This window comes from Marmota monax, unplaced genomic scaffold, assembly GCF_021218885.2.
Source record: "Marmota monax isolate L192 unplaced genomic scaffold, Marmota_monax_Labrador192_F-V1.1 WCK01_AAM20220418_F8-fsc00065, whole genome shotgun sequence".
NCBI classification, from domain to species: domain Eukaryota; kingdom Metazoa; phylum Chordata; class Mammalia; order Rodentia; family Sciuridae; genus Marmota; species Marmota monax.
In genome coordinates, this window is record NW_026694038.1 from 7,376,168 (window position 1) to 7,395,606 (window position 19,439).

Below are 19,439 nucleotides of genomic sequence, written 5' to 3' on the forward strand. Positions count from 1 at the left end.
TTGGGAGAGAGCTGAATTACTATAAAAAATTCAGTGACTGGAGGATAGTGTGGGACAATGAAGCTGTGGAGGGAAATGGGAGATGAAAGACCAGTCAGTGAAATTGAGCCAGGTGGGGGTGCTGCATGGGGCAAAGCACCTGGGGGTGGGGGGCATCCCTGAGACAGAGTGGCCCCAAAGGACTTTGAAGGGCATAGATTTCTTAGATCTAATTTGAAGTTCCTTGCCTTTCTGTAATATAACCCCATACAGAGTTGCCTCAGGTCTTCACTAAAATCTGTTCAAAGGCCTTGATCTTGAGTAGATGTAGACCAAGGAAGGGACCAGTCCAGAGGCTGCACTGATGTGGCACAGAAGTGGAACAGGCACTGAGTGTTTGGTCTGATGAGGTAAGTCCCCACATGAACCTCTTGTTCATTATTAAATTATAGGGGAATTAGAGATTAAATCTCATTCTATGTGACTGAACATTAATAAGCAGCAAGCTTCAGGTAATCACTTGCTCCAGAGGACAAGAGGACCACACATGGTGCCCAAGCTGTTCCCAGCAAGCATCAGCAGCATAATTATGCTGTGGCTATTGACAGCCTAGATTGCTGAAGTTTTAAGATATGAGGAAGCTGAGCTAGAAAAAGGGGGAAAGCAGGAGATGCTTCATGAGAGAACAATCTATAGCTATGAAGCCTTCTCAGATTCCATCCCAGAGTAATGTTTAAAGGTATTTTCAAACAAGACATCATTCATAGGTTGCTACAGGCACCAGGAGTAGCATGGATTGGTTTACATGCAAGAACTCAAGTGATCTACAAACTAATTAAGGTAAGAGACAAATGCAAATGATGTGAGGAAGTGTCCCAGGACAGCTCTCCCACCTGAATCTGGAGCACCGCAAGATCGGCATCCAAGGCACTCTTGACTGGCAGTAACTTCTTTGTCACGCTAATCTGTCTTTGCTTCTCGGCTATCTTCAGTTTTAGGAATCGGATTTTTTCTTCCAGGACATGTATTTCAGTTTCCCCATTTAGTTTCAACTTCTCTTGGATATTTATTTTTTCATAAAAAATGCACACTTCTTCTTCTCGCTCAATCAGCTGAACACCACTGTGGTCAAATTCAAAGGAAGAGGCTAAGTGAATGCTAAAGCTACTGTTTCACTAGTTAACTGTAGTTCCCTCTAGCTTTGGGTACATACAAACACACAACACAGGAAAATTCCAGAGGGTGGGAGATACTTACTGATGTTTTTCTAGTTAAAACTGCACACTGGATTTTCCTGGAGGTGTGTTTAGCAGCTTGACACTTAGGCCAACCATGTGATTAGTTGGCTGCAGTGTCTCTGTGGGTTTCAAAGGTTTTCTGGGGGGCAGGAAAGAATGTCATTCCCCATGTGTGAACAAAGTAATCCCATAGTCTGATTTTCTGCAGACCCTGTTCTTGGGCCAGATTTGCCAACAAAATCCTGACCAGAAGTGCACAGGCAGGGGGCCAGAGAATGTGTTTTGGGGGTAATTCTGCTCTATATCAAGTTGCCAGGCCCACTAGGTTCTTTTAAAGTTGAATATTTTTTGATGCTAATTTCCCCATAAACAGGCAAAAATATGCCCTTTGTAATCATGCTGATGAGTGGGGGTGACCCCTAAGACCCCCCTCCTTGAGAGGAGACTATGGGAAAGAAACAAGGAATTTCTAACTAACTCCTGTAGCTCTGGTCTGGCCGGGGCCTGGGAGCAAAGCATTTGCTTAAATGCTTTGGTCTGTTTTAGGAACCAAATAAGATATATTACCTCCGCTCAGAGAACACATTCATCTACCCTTAGAAAAAGTGCTACTCAAGGACCCTAAAGGTCTTTCTATACCCGTTGTGTATGCATTACCCAGAATTCCACCTTTAACTATTTCTCTGTCAAAGTTTCTCATGTCAATAGTCTCAGCAGAAGTGAGGGGCAATGTTTTACGGTCTTTTTGTAGTCTGATGGTCAAGCACTCCAATGCCTCACACAGAACAAAAAATCAGATACCAGGCATCATTACTACAGGGCTCTACAACCACACATTCCAGTTTCTCAGGGCACAAGCAACTTGGGGGAAACTGCTAGAATATAAATTTATTAATGGCACAATTGCAGCCTGGAAGAAATAAGACCATTTAAGGGTCTTATTGTTGAGAAAATGAGCTAAGAGAATGGCTTTGATAAATGTAATAAGATCAAACTTGTCACCAAAATGAATACCAGTTTGTTTATGTCAATTATGTGAAAAGAATTTGATATCAGAGATATCCTGAATGGTAGCCTGAGAAAAGGTGTTGATCTTAAAAGTGAATAACCTCCCATCGCCTCCTCTTTGCCTGTTTCATTTACAAGGATAGCAGTTCTTATTTTTAGGCAAGACCTCCTCTAAAGGCTAATGAAATCTGAATGTCACATGTCCCTCACTCCTGTCAAATCTAGGAGGAGTAAGGGTGACATATCTAAGTCACATACTTTGGTACCCTGTTCTCACACTAGGTTCCTGGCCCTTACCTTTCATTTCGCCTCTGCACAGCCTTCTCATACTTTTTGCGGAGTCGCACCATCTCCTCTTCTATCGTTGTGATCGTATTGGCAAGTCTGTCCATGCTGGTTAGCTGGGTTTCCTTCTTCTCTTTCATTTCTTGAAGTTTTGATAAGATTTTGCACACATCATTTTGCATGCTCTCTCTGATAGTAACGTTGTTGGCATGTTTCAACACAGAATTTTGTAGCTTTCTTTTAAAATAACGGGACAGTGGCTAAGATTATGAGTCTAATGAGGACTTCTGAGACATAAGCATTTCAAAGTAGCTCTTGTTTTCACATGGCTCTTGAAATGACAGTAGTAATAGTAGTGATACTCCGGATACCATTCAGGAGTTTTTGTAATCGTCCCAGGTCTCAGACTCTTCCCTCCATCCAGAATAGGACACCTTTCCTTGGTGCCCAGGGTTGTGCCACTCCTCCCCCCCTTTGTCAAAGCAAGAAACTATAGTCAGTCATCCTTGCTCTGCTGTCCTCCAGAGGCTGCTCTCCTGAGGACAAGGTGGTCCTATCTGAAGGCATCTATTGGACCTGAGCTGGTGCCTGCACTTTAGTGTGGGCCATAATTGGTGCTGAATGAGATCACAGCCTCTGTAAATGATATTTAACTTTCCTGTTGGGTGAGAACCTGATTGGGAAATTATATTTTATTCTTTCTATACCCACCACTCTCCAAATGAAGCCATTTTGTAATGTGTTTATTAAAGGAAACTGGACAATAAAAAGCCAATGGAAAAAGTTCACATTGTGTAGACTCAGGAGATCAGGATCTAACATGAGTAAAAGAGTCCAATGTAGCATATGGCAAACAATAAATCAATAAAACTACCATTTGCCAGACACCCTTCTGTGTGCTATTACACCAATTAGCTCACATAATAATAAAAAGTCCTATGCAATAAAGACTCTTCTAATGGAAAAGGAAAGTGAGTCTAGAGATAAAAGTTAGCTTATTCAAGGTCAGTCAGCTAGTATGTGGCAGAGCTGGGATCTGCATCTAGGAAACCCCCTCTCCTAATTGCTCTCCGGTATTGCCTCCTGTAGGTTCATTAGATGCTTTAAATCTACAACCAGAGGATGCAGACTAATAGACAATTTGGTTGTTTTCTAACAAGTGCAGATTACCAGAGTTGGATTTTTCTAATTGGGCAAATGACAATCATAAAATCATATTAAATACTTATACATTATATTTGTCCAGCAATGGATAAAGAAAATGTGATATACATACATAATAGAGTTTTATTTAGCCATAATGAAGAATGAAATTGTCATTTTCAGGAAAATTAATGGAACTTGAGAATATTATGTTAAGGGAAATAAAGTCAAGGGTTGTATGTTTTGTCTCATGTGGAAGCTAGAGAGGAAAAAAGAAAAGGAAGGTAGTTGGGAAAATTTCATGAAAATTGAAAGGAGAGCAGTATAGTGGAAGGGAAATACTGGGGAAGGATAACGGTCCAGTTACATTGTCATATTGTGTGCATGTATGAACGTGTAACAACAAATCCACCATTATGCACAGCTATGATGCATCCATAAAAAATATGGAAAAAGAAAAAAGTGTGTCTCCCAAACAAGCATAAGCAATTGTGTTCCAAAGCTTAGATTATTATCTAGGAAACAGTATTTAAACAGGGCTTTCCCAGCTCTCTAAACTACTATTTTCGATCTTAAGATTCCCCAGTATGACTTTCAAAGGATTATAGTTATTGTAACTCTTACCTGTCCTGAGTAATGGCACTATTTCTTAAAATTTCCAGTTCATTTAATGACATTTTATGCCTTTCTTTTATTTCATTTACTTTCTGGTGAGCTTTATGAAGTAGGTTAACAAACTTGTTTCTTTCATTTCGAATTGTGTCATACAACTTTGCAAACTCTCTGAGCCTGTGAAAATACAAAGTTTTTTGAACTTTGTAAAATAAAAAAATCAACTTTGCACCACCAAATAGATAACCATGTGATTTTTTTCCTTACCTTCGATAAATTTCACGTTTTTTCTTCCTGTATATTCTGATTTCAAGATCCTTTGCTTTGATTTCTTTAACAATGTTGTTATATTTTTGCTGAAATATAAACCTTATATATGAAATAATATGAATACCCCCAGCTGAACCCCACTTCATTCCCATCGGTGAAGGAATCATTTCTCTTGGCATACTGGGTTATGTAGATCAGTTGGAGGGACTCGGGGCACATCTGAAAATTGCTAGCTGAACTGGTTCAAATGGGCGAGGCCAAAGGGTAACATAAGGACGAGAGATTGTCTATACAGGTTGGGTTTGAGGAACTATTGAGAGAAGAGTAATTGTGGACTGTATCACTGGACAGGGTGAGTGTAAAGTTTCTGGAAGATAGACAAGCAAAGATGATTTATAGGAAGCTGCGAAAATTTTTATGCATGAAACCCTCCAATATTTCATGAGAGGCTGAAACAATGTTTAAAGTGCTTTTCCATAACTCTCAGAATGGAAAAGAAGAAACTAATATTTAGGTAACTGTGTGAATAATTAAATAGGTATAAAAATGTAATTCCATCTACTCTATTTTTTTGGGGGGGGTGATAGATGACACTATATTTCCTCTATACCTTTTATCTTTTTTTAAAAAAAGGAATGTAGATGTTGTATGAAAGGAAAATGATAAGCTCTAATGCCTTCTTATAGAAATGACAGCAAACTATAGCTTTAATGGAGCAATTCCCACTGCTAAGAACACTCAAGGAATAAATATTTTCCCTTTATCAGCTTCCAGATCTCAAAAGGAAGAAATATCTATGTTTCAATATGAATGAGCTCATTTTGATTTTGCTACTCTGCTCCTCCCCTAACACCCTCTCTCCTGTCTGGTTGCCTTTCCTTCCCATTCCTGCAACCATTTTCCCCTTCTTTACTCTGTTGGAATCCACCTGTCCCAGGGACTCTACTGGGATTATTGAAGTCTTCATGATGGAATCAAAATCAAAATGTGGATTGAGTAACCTTCCCTATCTCACCTCTCCTGCTCTCTGGTTTTGCCATTTGATATCCCTTCTCCCATCTTCCCCTGTGTAAACTAAGATGAACTTCTTTCAGTTTCTCAAATGTTAAAATGGAAAAATAGTGAATAGAGGATGTGAAGAGTTTGCTATGATTAGATCTTTCTCTCTGCAAAATCTAATCCCATTGCTACAAATATTCTGGTGTGAGTTTTGTTTTTTTCTGGAAAATGAGAAGAAGTGTTGTCCTATGTAAATACTTATCCAAAATGAGAACAAAGGTTTCACTTGGAAACGGCCAATATATGGCTCATATGATAAATTCAAATACTCTTAGTAATATGTCATATCATATCCCTTAAGGAATTTCTGGGTATAATCTGGATATAATCCTTACATGGAACAAATGATTCTAATGTTAGAATTTTAGCTAGCATGACAGGAAGGTTTTATTTTGGGATATTGCACCAGGCCCTCTCTGGTACTCTGCAGGAGTCTGTGAGAAATCATGGAGTGAGAAGCAATAAGCAAGGGTATCCTGGTACTGGTTTGAATGATGCTTGCTGGATAAACCTGGGGGTGGGGGAATTGTCAAATGCTACTGCTCAAGTTGTTTCTAGGCAAATCACAGTGGGATCAGAAATGGTAGTGGATCCCAGGTTTTATCTGTGGCCCATGCACCTGCCTGCCCTGTCCACTGGAGGGACCCCCCCCCCAAACCCGCCCAGTTATTGTACTGAAATCACCAACTGTTCAAATCCTCTGCTTACTGTGATTCTTTTTTTCTTTTCTGTAGATTGCTGACTATTGCTAATTGAATTCTAGAACTATTTTTCAGTGCATGACCAAGTCTCATTCATGAAAAATTTATAGTTACTGGGATATGAAGGAGATTTCCAGCAATAGATTTCTAATAAACATTGCACCAAAATGAGCCCCCTCAGAATTTTTTGTAGTGATAAGTGCAATTACCTGAGCTTTCAGGAAATCCTTGGACTTTTGGTCCTTTTCATCAATTTTGATTTGTGTCATACGGACAAGGTGGAACAGCAGTTCTCGGAAGTGTTCTTGCTCCTTTAAAAGCTTGTTTTCTTCTATAACTTGCTTTTCTACCAACTTTAACTCAGCTTCTGATAGAACTTTCTTTTGAAAACCACAACATAGTTATAATTTGTTTGAAGGAATATAATGAAGATAGTATCTTGGACTACCTTTGTAATCCTGTGTAGATTTATTAAAATATAAAACAAAGCAACTCCACCATATTTCCCTCTGTTTTTTCAATAAAAGAATGTGCAAACTAGTGAGTTAACACAATGAAATTTTCTTAGCCTGTTGTCAAATGACTATGAGATAAAAAAAAGTTTTCAAATTTGTCAAAAGTAGCTTGAATAAACAAAAATTGAATTTTTAAAAATTTTACTCCCCCCCCCCCCAGTACTAGGGATTGAACCTAGTGCTTTGCATGTGCTAGGCAAGTACTCTATCATCGAGTTATATCTCCAGCCTTTTAAATTTTGTTATGTTGTGGTGTTGGTGCTGGGGATTCTACTCAGGGCCTCATGTATGTTAAGTAAGAGCTCTACTACTGAGCCATATCCCCAGTCCTTTATTTTATCTTAAGACCATCTCATAAATTTGCCCAGGCTGGCCCAGAATACATGTGTGCCACTGCACATGTTACTGTTTATTTTTAAAGTAGTCAATAGTCCTTTTATTTTTAAAGTCTCATTGATTTGTATACATTTTACCAGATCAAACACATCCTTTCCCCCCTGCCCCAAACTTAGTGTGGGGTTGGCGTGAACTTTGAGATGTAGGCTTAGTAGTCAAGCACTTGTCTAATGTGTGTGAGGCTCTGGGTATAATCTCCAGCACTGAGAAAAACTTTATAGAGAAGGAAATACAGCCACATTAAACAGAATGATATTTGCTTGATGACTTTTACTGATGAGATTTCATGGAGCACAATTAAAAATACCACAATAAGCTGGATCAGGAGCACACACTAGTAATCCCAGCCATGTGGGAGGTTGAGGCAGCGGGATCACAAGTTCAAAGCCAGCCTGGGCAATACAGTGAAATCCTATCTTAAAAAAATAAAATCATGCTCTTGGATAGGCAGAATTAATATTATCAAAATGATCATACTTCCAAAAGCACTATAGAAATTTAATGCAATTCTGATCAAAATTCCAATGACATTCCTCATAGAAATAGAAAAAGCAATCATGAAATTCATCTGGAAAAATAAGAGACTCAGAATAGTTAAAGCAATCCCTAGCACGAAGAGTGAAGCAGGAGGCATCACTATACCAGACTTTAAACTATACTACAGAGCAATAGTAACAAAAACAGCTTGGTATTGGCACCAAAACAGACTGGTAGACCAATGGTACAGAATAGAGGACAAAGAGACTAACCCACAAAACTACAATTATGTTATAATTAGACAAAGGTGCCAAGACCATGCATTGGAGAAAATATAGCCTTTTTAACAAATGGTGCTGGGAAAACTGGAAATCCATATGCAACAAAATGAGATTAAACCCCTATTTCTCACCATGCACAAAACTCAACTCAAAATGGATCAAGGACTTAGGAATACAACCAGAAACCCTGCATATAATAGAAGAAAACGTAGGCCCTAATCTTCATCATGTGGGATTAGACCCCAACTTCTTGTGACTCTGTGTCACAAGAATTAAAATCAAGAATCAATAAATGGGATGGACTCAAACTAAAATGTTTATTCTTAGCAAAAGAAACAACCTGTGAGGTGAATAGAGAGCCTACATCTTTGGGAGCAAATCTTTACCCCTCACACATCAGATAGAGCACTAATCTCTAGGGTATATAAAGAACTCAAAAAACTAGACACCAAAAACAAACAAACAAACAAACAAAAAAAAAACAAATCACCCAATCAATAAATGAGCCAAGGACCTGAAGAGACACTTCTCAGAAGATGATGTACAATGAATCAACAAACACATGAACAAATGTTCATCATCACTAGCAATTAGAGAAATGCAAATCAAAAACATTCTAAGATTTCATCTCACTCCAGTCAGAATGGCAGCTATTATGCATACAAACAACAGTAAGTGTTGGCGAGGATGTGGGGAAAAAGGTACACTCATACCCTGCTGGTGGGACTGCAAATTGGTGCAGCCAATATGGAAATCAGTATGGAGATTTCTTGGAAAATTGGGAATGGAACCACCATTTGGCCCAGCTGTCCCTCTCCTCGGTCTATACCCAAAGGACTTAAAAACAGCATACTACAGGGACACAGCCACATCAATGTTTATAGCAGCACAATTCACAATAGCTAAACTGTGGAACCAATCTAGATGCCCTTCAATAGATGAATGGATAAAAAAGTGTGGCATATATACACAATGGAATATTACTCAGCAATAAAAGAGAATAAAATCATGGCATTTGTAGGTAAATGGATGGAGTTAAAGAAGATAATACTAAGTGAAGTTAGCCAATCCCAAAATATCAAATGCTGAATTTTATTTTTCTTTGATATAAGGAAGCTGATTCATAGTGGGATAGGGAGGGGGAGCATGGGAGGAATCGATGAACTCTAGATAGGGCAGAGGTGTGGGAGGGGAAGAGAGGGGGCATGGGGTAATTAATGATGGTTGAATGTGATGATCATTATTATTATTATTTTTTTTTTTGGTGGTGCTAGGGACTGAACCAAGGGCCTTGTGAATGCTAGGTAGGCACTCTACCAACTGAGCTATATCCCCAGCCCTGATGATCATTATTATCCAATGTACACGTATGAGGACATGAATTGTTGTGAGTATACTATGTATACAACCAGAGATATGAAAAATTGAGCTCTATATATGTAATAAGAGTTGTAATGCATTCCGCTGTTATGTATAAATTTTAAAAAATAAAAAAGAGAATCATTATGACAACCATATTACCATTCTGAGATAGAAACTTAAATGAGAATATTAACCTGTTGGACCAAATTCCTCTTAGCTACTTCAACTTCCCTGTGGAGTTCTTTCCTTCTCTCAGGTAATACAGAATCATCTTTAGGGATTGCTTCAATCTGGAAATCAAAATTTAAAACAGGTATTTATAGAAAAAAGCAATCTTTGATGTCATGTAATCAAACCCATTACATACTTTCTGAAAAAGGCAGGCAAATCATGTTCTCCTCTTATAGGAACTGCTTATTATGCTGAACACTTTCTATAAAGTCATAGCAAACTATAACCCTGAAGAAATGTCAAGCACTCATTATTCACCAGCTGCAAATATTTTATTTATTCATTTACAAATAAATCTTACTAATATCTATTATTATTTTTATTGAGCATTGACTAGGTGCTTGGAAAACTCTAAGGGCTTATATGTATGTTCTTATTTAATCCTTACAATAACCTTATGAGGTAGATAATACTATTTATCTCCAATTGAACAGATGAGGAAAATGAGGCACAAACACATTTAGGTCATTTGCCTTAATGGTACAGGTGCAAACCCAGGCAGTGAATCTTGAGCTGTGATCTTAATACAACATCATATTACCTCTCTAACTCATGCTTCAGCACTTTGAAAACATGCATATACTATGACTATTCGAAAGTGATATTATAAAATGTGAGTTCATTTATGTAATTTTATAGGTTAAAGAAAAATGTAAACTATTTATTACTAATAGTGGGAATAGTTTGATACTTTCAGATAGGAGTGAAGGCAAGCCTTTGTCCCAGGGTAGCAGAGCTATAGACTGGGTGAACTTATGTACAGGTAATGAGCACAGACAGCAGTCTCGCAGATCCCATCATGCTGGCACGGGCGTGAGGCACAAAGAGCCCCGAGATAGCCCAACCTGGCCTGGTGCAGATGCCCACTCCACACAGCACCACAGCCCAGAACCCTGACCATCCACCATCTGACAACCTCAACCTCCTGCTTCCCAACAATCCATGGGAAAAGGGAAGTGAGGCAGACCTGAAAGGGACCGCAGGACTAACCAATGGCACTGGTAGTTTTCCAAATCCTGATTGGCATAAATTTGGACCAATAGTGTTGATTCAAGTGCTATAGAAACCCCTAGACTAGCATACCCAAGTGGCAACCTGCTATCAGGTCCCCTCTTGCCCCTGTGAGAGTTTCACACTTGAATAAATCCTATTCCTTTCACTATTGCCTTCTGTTGTCCCGTGAACTTTATTCTTTGGATTTGGAAGACAAGAACCTGAAAAGAAGTTGGCAGTGAGCTGCTGGGGTCTGTTGCAACACTGGAGGACACAGCTTGCCACTCAGAGTTGCAACACATCATTCCATAGTAGTGAAGAATCAGGCTTTGCTGGCTGCGACTTGGAGCTAATGTCCATAGGTATCCTCTGCTGTGATTAGCTGCTAACACTAAAACAGGCTTTCTTGGCTGCAGAGGCCTGCAGGATACACAGACCCAACCACCAACAGAAGTGGAGAATCTTTTCAATAGTTTGATGAGATGACAAAGTTCTTACACAAAAGAAAAGCCTCTTTTTTTGTTGATACCTAAATTTTGTTTGTTTTTCCCCCTGTGTTTAAGTTCTTTGGGAAGAGAGCAAAAGCTCAGTCTATGAATTTTTGTTGCCCTATTTGAAATGATCTTGACAGATTCTTTATGAGGAGAAGGACACATGGCAACTGATAAGGGAAGGGGTGCCATCTGAGGCCACAGGAAGGGACACCTTGGGGTGTGTATGGCCTACTTGATTTTGGACCATTATAACAGAAGCATATGAGACTAATCTGATGTGGCTCATTCTTCCTGTGACAGCATATACTTCCAGGCACCAAGGTTGAATAGTGGCTAAAACTTGTTCCAAGAGGGGAATATCATACTATTTAGTGATTTTAAAGTCACCTAACAAGATCTTTCTGAGAGTCAAGCTACTGTTTTAGAGTAGCTGAAGTGTCACTGGGCATGATGGTGCATGTCTGTAATCCCAGGAGCTCAGGAGGCTGAGGCAGGAGGATCGTGAGTTCAAAGCCAGCCTCAGCAACTTAACAAAGCTCTAAGCAACTTAGAGAGACCCTATCTCAAAATAAAAAAATAAAAAGGGGCTGGGAATGTGGCTCAGTGGTTAAGCACCCCTGGGTTCAATCCAAAAAAAAAAAAAAAAAGTAGTTGAAGTGTCTTTGGACACTTCATAAACCTGTGTATCTGCAGGAACATCTTTTTAGCTTTGTGTGGCCAGTGATGTCCTGCTTCCCATGCCTACATGGAAAGCTAGTTGTCAAAGAACACATACTTGTCTTAGGGAGATGAATCAGGGTCTTATGAGATCCATGTAACAATATACAGACTCTTGTGGTCTTAATGAACAGATAATTGCTATAGGAGATCAGCAAAGGGAGAGATCAAGTCTATAGGAGAGACTTGATGGAACAGGTAAGAAGTCAGTGAGAAAGAGCTTGATTTTCCCCACTGGAAACTGGAGCTAAGCCTTTCTGGGCAGAGGAAGTCCAGGAAGCATCCTGGGTTCCAACTCATTCTCTGCTACCAGTGGACTAGGAATGGGCTGCTTCCCATGCTCTGTTCCCAGGGGTAAGCAAATCGGCACATAAATACTGTCTGGGACCAGGAAATTTTATAAACTTGTGACAAAAAAATATGAGAGCATACCCACCAGCTACTATGTCAACCAAAGGTTCCCAACAGATTTTCCATCCATAACTTCATAAAAGAAATTAGACATTATTCTGTTGCTGTAAACATCCTGATTATTTGATATCAGGAAACCTCAGTGTTAAGGGTAATGCTTTGATATTTTTCAAAAACATTCCAAATATCCATGGGGTTTGTATCTTGAGTTTCTGGAAAAATCTCTAAAGAGTCAAAAACCATAGGAGAATCAAACTGTCTCTGGGGAAAATAAATTCTGAAGACTAGCCAGAACCATCTGCACACTCACTTTTTAATCTTTTCCCTTCTTGGATTGCATGCAAGTATGAAGTTTTCAGGGAGCGACTGGCCTGACTCCTATTTTCAAGTACTGCCAGCTGTGGGTAGTGGCCAAGCTAATTAAAAGTCATATGTCAAAGAGGAAGTATCTTACTGAAACTGTTCTAGGACAATAACTGAGCTTTTTCTTTAAATCAGTGAAGGAGAGTATCTTAATATATTTAATTTCTTTTAGTTTTATATTCATGGGTGCTATTTTATGAACTTGGTGGCTGGTAGTCATAGTATAAATAGTTTTTATTTGTTAATATTTGGAGAATGTGAGCATTCCACTGCAAACTACTCTTTAGTCAGGAGCCATTCCTGTGCACTCTGTGTCTAGCTAGATGGATCTATAAGTCTTACCATTGGAGTCAGAGCCTAGTTAGATTTCTAGTGTCCCATGCTTAAATATAATTAGGTAGCCAAGGATCACCATCCATTGGAGGAAAGTTCTTAATAAGAAAGAGATCAAAATAATCAAACCAAAACAACAAAATCCAGGAAAAAGTAATTTAAAGAAAATAAACTTCCTGTAGGAAGAAGTAGAAATCATGACTAGTATGTTCAGTGAGATAAGAGAAGATATTAAATACGAATAAGAATACTATAAAAAAAGAAAAATTCAGAGAGAAAAAAAAAGAGCCTATGGAAATACAAAATATAAGAGCCAGATGAAAAAGTAAATGGTTAGAAGAAAACATTGAAGAAAGCCCCCTCATAGCAGATCAAAAAGACAAAACGGAGGGGGCAAAAGTAAAGAAATAGTTCTAAGTCTCAGAACTGAATGACATGTTTCCACACACAAAAAACAACCAAGTACCCAGAGAAACAAATAAAAATAGAAGCCACCAGGCACGGAGGCACATGCCTATAATCCTGGTATCTCAGGAGGCTGAGGCAGGAGATTACAAGTTCGAAGCCAGCCTCAGCAAAAGCAAGGCACTAAGCAACCAAGTGAGAGCCTGTCTCTAAATAAAATAACAAAATAGGGCTGGGGATGTGGCTCAGTGGTCGAGTGCCCCGGGGTTCAATTCCCAGCAACCCCCACCCCCGCAAAAAAAAAAAAAAAAGCAGCCCACATGGGGGAATAGCCCTATGAGATTTTAAAAATTCTGGTGGCAAGTTAAGATCCAAAAAGCTTCCAGCATGGAATAAAGTCTTCATAAAGATCCAGAATCAGAATGATACCAGGTTTTCTTAACTGTGACTTCAGAAGCTATAATTGATCAATGCCTTTGTGCTGATGGAAAATTATTTCCAACCTAAAATTCTATATCCAGTTAAACTATTAATTATATGTACAGCTAGTGTGAAAGAAAAATATTTTATATCATGCATTTTCTGACATGAAAAGTCTTTAAAAACTCCTTCCAGTCTCATTTTCTCAGTAAGCTGCTGGGAGCATGTATCCTCCCAAAAAAGGTAGTGAAAAAGAAATAGACCTGTGGAATAAGGAATCGCAGAAGGGAGATAGAGCATATCACCAAGACGGTAGAGAAGGCTCCCCAAATGAGCATGGTGGTAGGCACACAGAGAAATGAGTTAGTAACAGGTCAGAGGGCTGAGAAAGAGATTAGCAGCCCTGATATCCAGGAGCTGGCTGCGCACTCACAGCTAAGCCCTGGTGTTCTGTTGATCCTAAACAATTTCACAGAACATCAACTTCAGACAAAGCCACTGTGTGATTATGATGGAGCAAGACAAAAACAAGACCATTTCATAATTGTTTTTGAATACAGACAAAAACATGAATGTTGTCCAAGCCACAAAACAGCATACATCCCCCACTTACAGTCTTTACCAATTACAGCTTTCCTCCATCTAGTCTTTTCTCTAAGATTTGTTAAGATACTCAACCATAAAATTACTCTCATCTCCTGACAACATCCAAATTCAAAGCTAAGTCTCATTCCTTACACCATTTCCCACATCACATGACACAAGTCCAAGTGTGGCTAATACCCTCTACTCCTTTCTAATTCCCTCTGCTGAGACCTCCTACAATTCCCTGTGGTATGTGTTCTCCCTTGCTGCAATGAGTGATTAAACAACCCATTCGATTATAAAAGCATTCCTGTTGTCTTTTGCTAGAGGCCACTGACAAGGCTCAGGAATGATTTCTTCAAGAAAATTAAATGCGTGGACTATCAAATGTGTTTTAACACACTGAGAGGAAATTCATGCAACTGGAGAGAAGGGGCTTGGGACTGAACTAATAAATACACAGGAAAATATACAAAAGAAAAAACAGGATGATTATAAATTCCTGAGAGTGTAAAGTTTTATTAAAAAAAGGGCAATTATATAATATAACATGGCTCAGGTATGCATAGGCTTCACATGTTCATAACAATGTAAACATTAAATTCTGAACTAACTGAAATTATGACTTGAGCATACTGGGATCATGGAGTGACAAGAAATGTGTACATGGAGAACAGGGATCTGAAAGAGAGCCATATCCTTCTCTTTTACAGTGAAATGTACAAAGATCAGTTTTAAAACTGAAAACTCAAGTAATAGTATTATAAGCATGTCACATAGGAAATGAAGAGATAGCAAAAGAACCAACTGAAGGAATAGCACTTAATTTGAAGGGAACTTGATGAGGAGTAGGAAATACACGGAAAATCTTTCTTTCCATGCCTGGAACAGACATCTCTAATTGACTACAGAGGTCCTTTCTGACAAGGCAGTGCTGGGCCTCAGAATCCTTGGCAACATGGTCACTATGAGGAGCTGGCACCAAATGAATGGCGCTGATTCTTGGAGTGATACTTGTTTGCCTTGATTGGACCATATGATCTTTATGATTCCTCCCAATTCTTTCTATGACTATGTGAAAAAAGGACCTATTGAATGTCTTGCATAGGTGAGTGATATTCATCAACATTATTTTAGTAGAAAAATGGAGTATAGATTGGACATGGAAGGAATAGGACCTACAGAAAATAGCCAGTGGGCAATTGTAGTCATTCAGGTAGTGAGAGTGGGTCCTGAGAAACATTTTGAGGTTCATCAATATGGCCTGATGATGTAGTCTTCTCCACTGTAATAAAACAGCCACATTCATAATCTTATCCTAACTATAAAAATTTCTTTAGCCTTTAAAAAAGTTTAAATAAAGGAAAACAATGTTGGAATCCGGATTGCCTTGGCTAGTTGGAGGTACAGACCAACTGACCACATTTACATGATTTGATATATATACATGATTTGATCTGGTCCTTAATGGACATAGTCTGCCATGGTGCCATTCTGAATCTCTCAACTTATAAAGACAGTGATGCACTCAGCCCTACCCTGAAGTGAAACCTCTAGTCTTCTAAAACTAAATGGCTAAATTAATTCCCTAGCCAGGCTGATATCTGATCCAAATAAGACATTTCTCTGGTCTTGGGCAAGAAAAAGAGATTGAAAAACATAGGGCAAAAAACTCTATACTAGGTCTGATGCATTTGAAAACTGTTTTTTCCCTGTTACTTTTCTTCTTCTTTCTCTATAGTTAGCAAAACAATTTCCCCAAATATTTTTACTTTAAAAGATGGCACTCAGTTTAAAAACCAGACAGAAGTTTGCAGCACTCACCTCTAATTGAAGCCTTTTATACATGGCTTGAGTTTGAGTAAGTGAATCTGAGGACACTTTCAAGAGCATCTCCATCTTTTTTAAATTTCGAATATCTCGCTCCTTCTCTCTTTGCTTGTGAGAAAACTCATCATGGTAGTTCTGCTTGTCGATGACATTGTTTCGTATATTGAGATCTAAGATCCCTCTGTCCAGGTACAGGGAGAAAATGAGAATGATCTGTTATCAGCTGTCTTACACATTTTTCAAAATATATCAAGACAGTATCTCAGTATATATGTACAAAACTATTCTCATGTTAGAATCACAAATTATAAATAATGCTCAAAGTTACCAGGTTTGTGAACTTGTATCATTTTGAATTAAAGTTTTATAAAACTCCCAAATGTAATAACAGAGTATCAGAGAGAGAAGCCCCTACTTTCTCTAAAATTTTATCTAAAAATGGTAAGTTGGGGCTGGGGATGTAGCTTAGTGGTAGAGTACTTGTCTAGCATGCATGAGGTTCTGGCTTCAATCACCAGCACTGGAAAAAAAAATAGGAAATAAAATTCTTCTAAAGAATCACACCATGAATTTGTCTCTATTAGGAAAAACAAATCAGGATTACTTCAAAAACATCATTTATTGGTTGGTAAAATCTCTGAACTGTAGAGCACACACCAGTGATATAATTGTCTGGAAGTACATTTCAGAAACTTCAATGGATTTTGTCCTTAAAATTTGGTCACAGAGAATTGAGGAAAAGTATGAGTAAAAGATGGAAAAGGTACTTCAAAACGCTTTATTGATAATAAATTTATATTTTAGTTTATTTCAGTCCTGGGGATTTAACCCAGGGCCTTGTTCATGCTTGGTAAGCACTCTCCCACTGAGCTACATCCACTGTCCAATAACATTTTTAATTAATAGTAAAAACTGATTAAAAATTCTTTTAATGCCTGTAATCTCAACTACTCTGGAGCCTGAGCCAGGAGGATGACAAGTTTGAGACCAGCCCCAATAACTTCGCAATGTCCTAAATAATTTAAAAAGAGCTTGTCTTAAAATAAAAAATAAAAGGACTTGGGGTGTAGCTTAGTGGCAGAGTGCCCCTGATTCAATCCCAGTACCACACACAAATAAAAAGAAAAAAAGAGTAAAAACGCTTACTTAATCAACATAAAACCATTTGAGAGTATGTTCTGAATCGATGCTTATATGTTGAAGAAAAAATTTAGATGACAACACACATAAATATAACTAACTTTTCACTTAGCGAAGTGGCTTCATTCTCTCTGGCTAATTCCAATAGCTTGACTAGTTGGTTATATTCTCGTTCTTTGACTTCAAGCAAGGTTCTTTTGCCTTCAACTTCCTTCATTACATCCTCCTTCTCTTCTACTACAGCACTAATTTTGTTTTCAATTTTCTTTAGGGAGTCGTTTAGCTCTCTGACTTCAAGTTCCAAGATAATATTTATCTTTTCCATTTCTCTGTAAGTGACACACACAAGAGTACCTTATTTCAAGCCCATGCTCAAAACCTGTCAAAAGAGTTAGTCATTAATTCAGTGATGTCAGAGGTGTGTCCAAGTGCTACCGAAGGCAGAATATGCCAGGCTTCCCTACTTCCTCCCAGATCCCAGATCCTGTTGTCTCCTCTACTTCTACCCACATCCTAACTAGCTTCCTGGGACTGACCTGAATTTCTCAACTTTGGTGCTGGTGAGCTTGGTTTTTGGAACCATTACTATTTCATTTCCCCCTCCTCTTTTAAGATCAGTCAGCAGATTTATCATATTATTTCTCCATAATAATCTTTATTCTTTTTGGTTCTTTGAAACCCTGAGAATTTCTTCAACGACCTCTGAATCCAAATCTGTTCTGAATGTCTGAGGGTATCATATCCTCATGAAGTGAAGAGTTACCATCATTTGGGCTGCTGGCTGGATAACATAATTCTAAACCATGAAATTCTAACCAGCTTAAATAATGTATCCCTACCTCTGTTAAAGTCAATTGAAGTTCTCCATAAAAACTATTTATAAATTGGAAACAGAATCTTGACCCATAAATAAATAAGAATGATAGCAATTTGCTGTACAACTTTCTTTTAAAGAACTTGATATATACAGCCGAGACAGGGCCAAAAGCAGATATTTCTAAATGATGATACTAATTTGATGTGTCCAGTGATTAGTTGTCTTGATTTAGTGTGCTCACATTACTTGGGGGATGTTAGGCTGGGAAAGATTCAAAATAAAAGCATTAATCTTACACTTTTCTGCGTGCCATTTTTTCAATCTCTTTTACAATCTGTACAGGAACAGTTTGATGGTAGACCATTTCATCCTAGTAAAGAAATTCAATTATGTTATATCATGTAGTCTTGGACCAGAAACAATCAAGACAAGCAAGTGAGATAGAAAAAGGAACTATAATATGTAGAATTCTTGCTATCACACTGATCTTATAAGATAGTATTTGTTACTGTCTTAAAGAGGGTGTCAATGAATGTGACAAAGACTTTTGGAGCTCTGCTCAGATTCCCTTTATGGAGGTGCTCTTCCCACACATGCTGCAGTGGACACCTGCCAATAGCTCATGTTAATCTCTCCATTGTATTGCCATTGGCTGAGCAGGGTATGGGGGGTGGTAAGGTGGAGATGGGGACAGGCTGTGACCAATGACTTAAGTGTCAGTAAAACAGCCCATACCCCTTGCCCGTGGGCAATAAGTGGCTGCCATACAATTCAAGATGTAGGGAACTCCATGGGGTCAAGTTAAGACAAGAGTTCTTTTACTGTAGAAACCATATTTTGACCCTGTATCTTCCCCAGCTCTATCCTGCTCCTGTGGGATCCTTCTGAGAGCTCTCCCTCAATTATTAAATATCTTAGGGACTGCTTTTATGGAACCCTGCCTAAGATTCATGCTAGAAGTTAAACCATTTTCCCCCACAGTCTAAATAGAGAATAAATGGCAAGAAGTTAAATTTAAGATCAGAAGTTAAGTTTATCTAATACCACTTTCCATTATGGTCTGTGGATTCATGGAAATTTCAGGCCCAAGAGTCACATGTACATGACAGGGGTTACATTAGGGCCCTTTCCTGCCTGAGGATCACACTGGACTTTGGGACCTGCAGTCACACATAGGCATGGAGGTTGAACACATCACTGTGGCAGAACATCTTTCAGTGGAACCTTGCTCAATTCTGGGGCAAGTCCACGTTTTGTGAGACTGAAACTTATACTTGGGAGACCCTCTTCAAATAAAAGAGTAAAAACTTGCAAATAGTAAATTAGGTTCAGGCCCCTTGGAAGAGGTTCATATAAGTGAGGGGCCTGAAGCTT

The 19,439-nt window shown here is 38.6% G+C and overlaps 2 protein-coding genes across 8 annotated transcripts in view; one reads left to right on the forward strand and one right to left on the reverse strand.

Annotated features, from left to right (window-relative positions):
• Gsap (gamma-secretase activating protein) overlaps positions 1-19,439 on the forward strand; it is a 162,926-nt gene that overhangs the window by 109,581 nt on the left and 33,906 nt on the right. The window contains exons 31-32 of one of the 4 annotated variants that reach the window (XM_058585497.1): positions 253-389; positions 747-6,466. The exons of 2 other annotated variants lie outside the window; for them this stretch is intronic. In XM_058585497.1, the coding sequence (XP_058441480.1) occupies positions 253-344 (92 nt within the window). In that variant the 3' untranslated portion in view covers positions 345-389; positions 747-6,466. Of the gene's footprint in view, positions 1-252; positions 6,467-19,439 lie in introns of those variants that run through there. One more of the 4 variants, XM_058585496.1, reaches the window with a different exon arrangement.
• The window catches only part of Ccdc146 (coiled-coil domain containing 146), a 140,191-nt gene that overhangs the window by 9,234 nt on the left and 111,518 nt on the right, over positions 1-19,439 (reverse strand). For 3 of the 4 annotated variants that reach the window (XM_046464099.2, XM_046464101.2, XM_046464097.2), the window contains 9 exons: positions 18,362-18,435; positions 17,350-17,577; positions 16,103-16,289; positions 9,521-9,616; positions 6,505-6,675; positions 4,533-4,621; positions 4,278-4,442; positions 2,523-2,747; positions 873-1,101 (listed from right to left, as the gene is read on the reverse strand). In XM_046464099.2, the coding sequence (XP_046320055.1) occupies positions 873-1,101; positions 2,523-2,747; positions 4,278-4,442; positions 4,533-4,621; positions 6,505-6,675; positions 9,521-9,616; positions 16,103-16,289; positions 17,350-17,577; positions 18,362-18,435 (1,464 nt within the window). The remainder of the gene's footprint in view (positions 1-872; positions 1,102-2,522; positions 2,748-4,277; positions 4,443-4,532; positions 4,622-6,504; positions 6,676-9,520; positions 9,617-16,102; positions 16,290-17,349; positions 17,578-18,361; positions 18,436-19,439) is intronic. The other variant, XM_046464100.2, reaches the window with a different exon arrangement.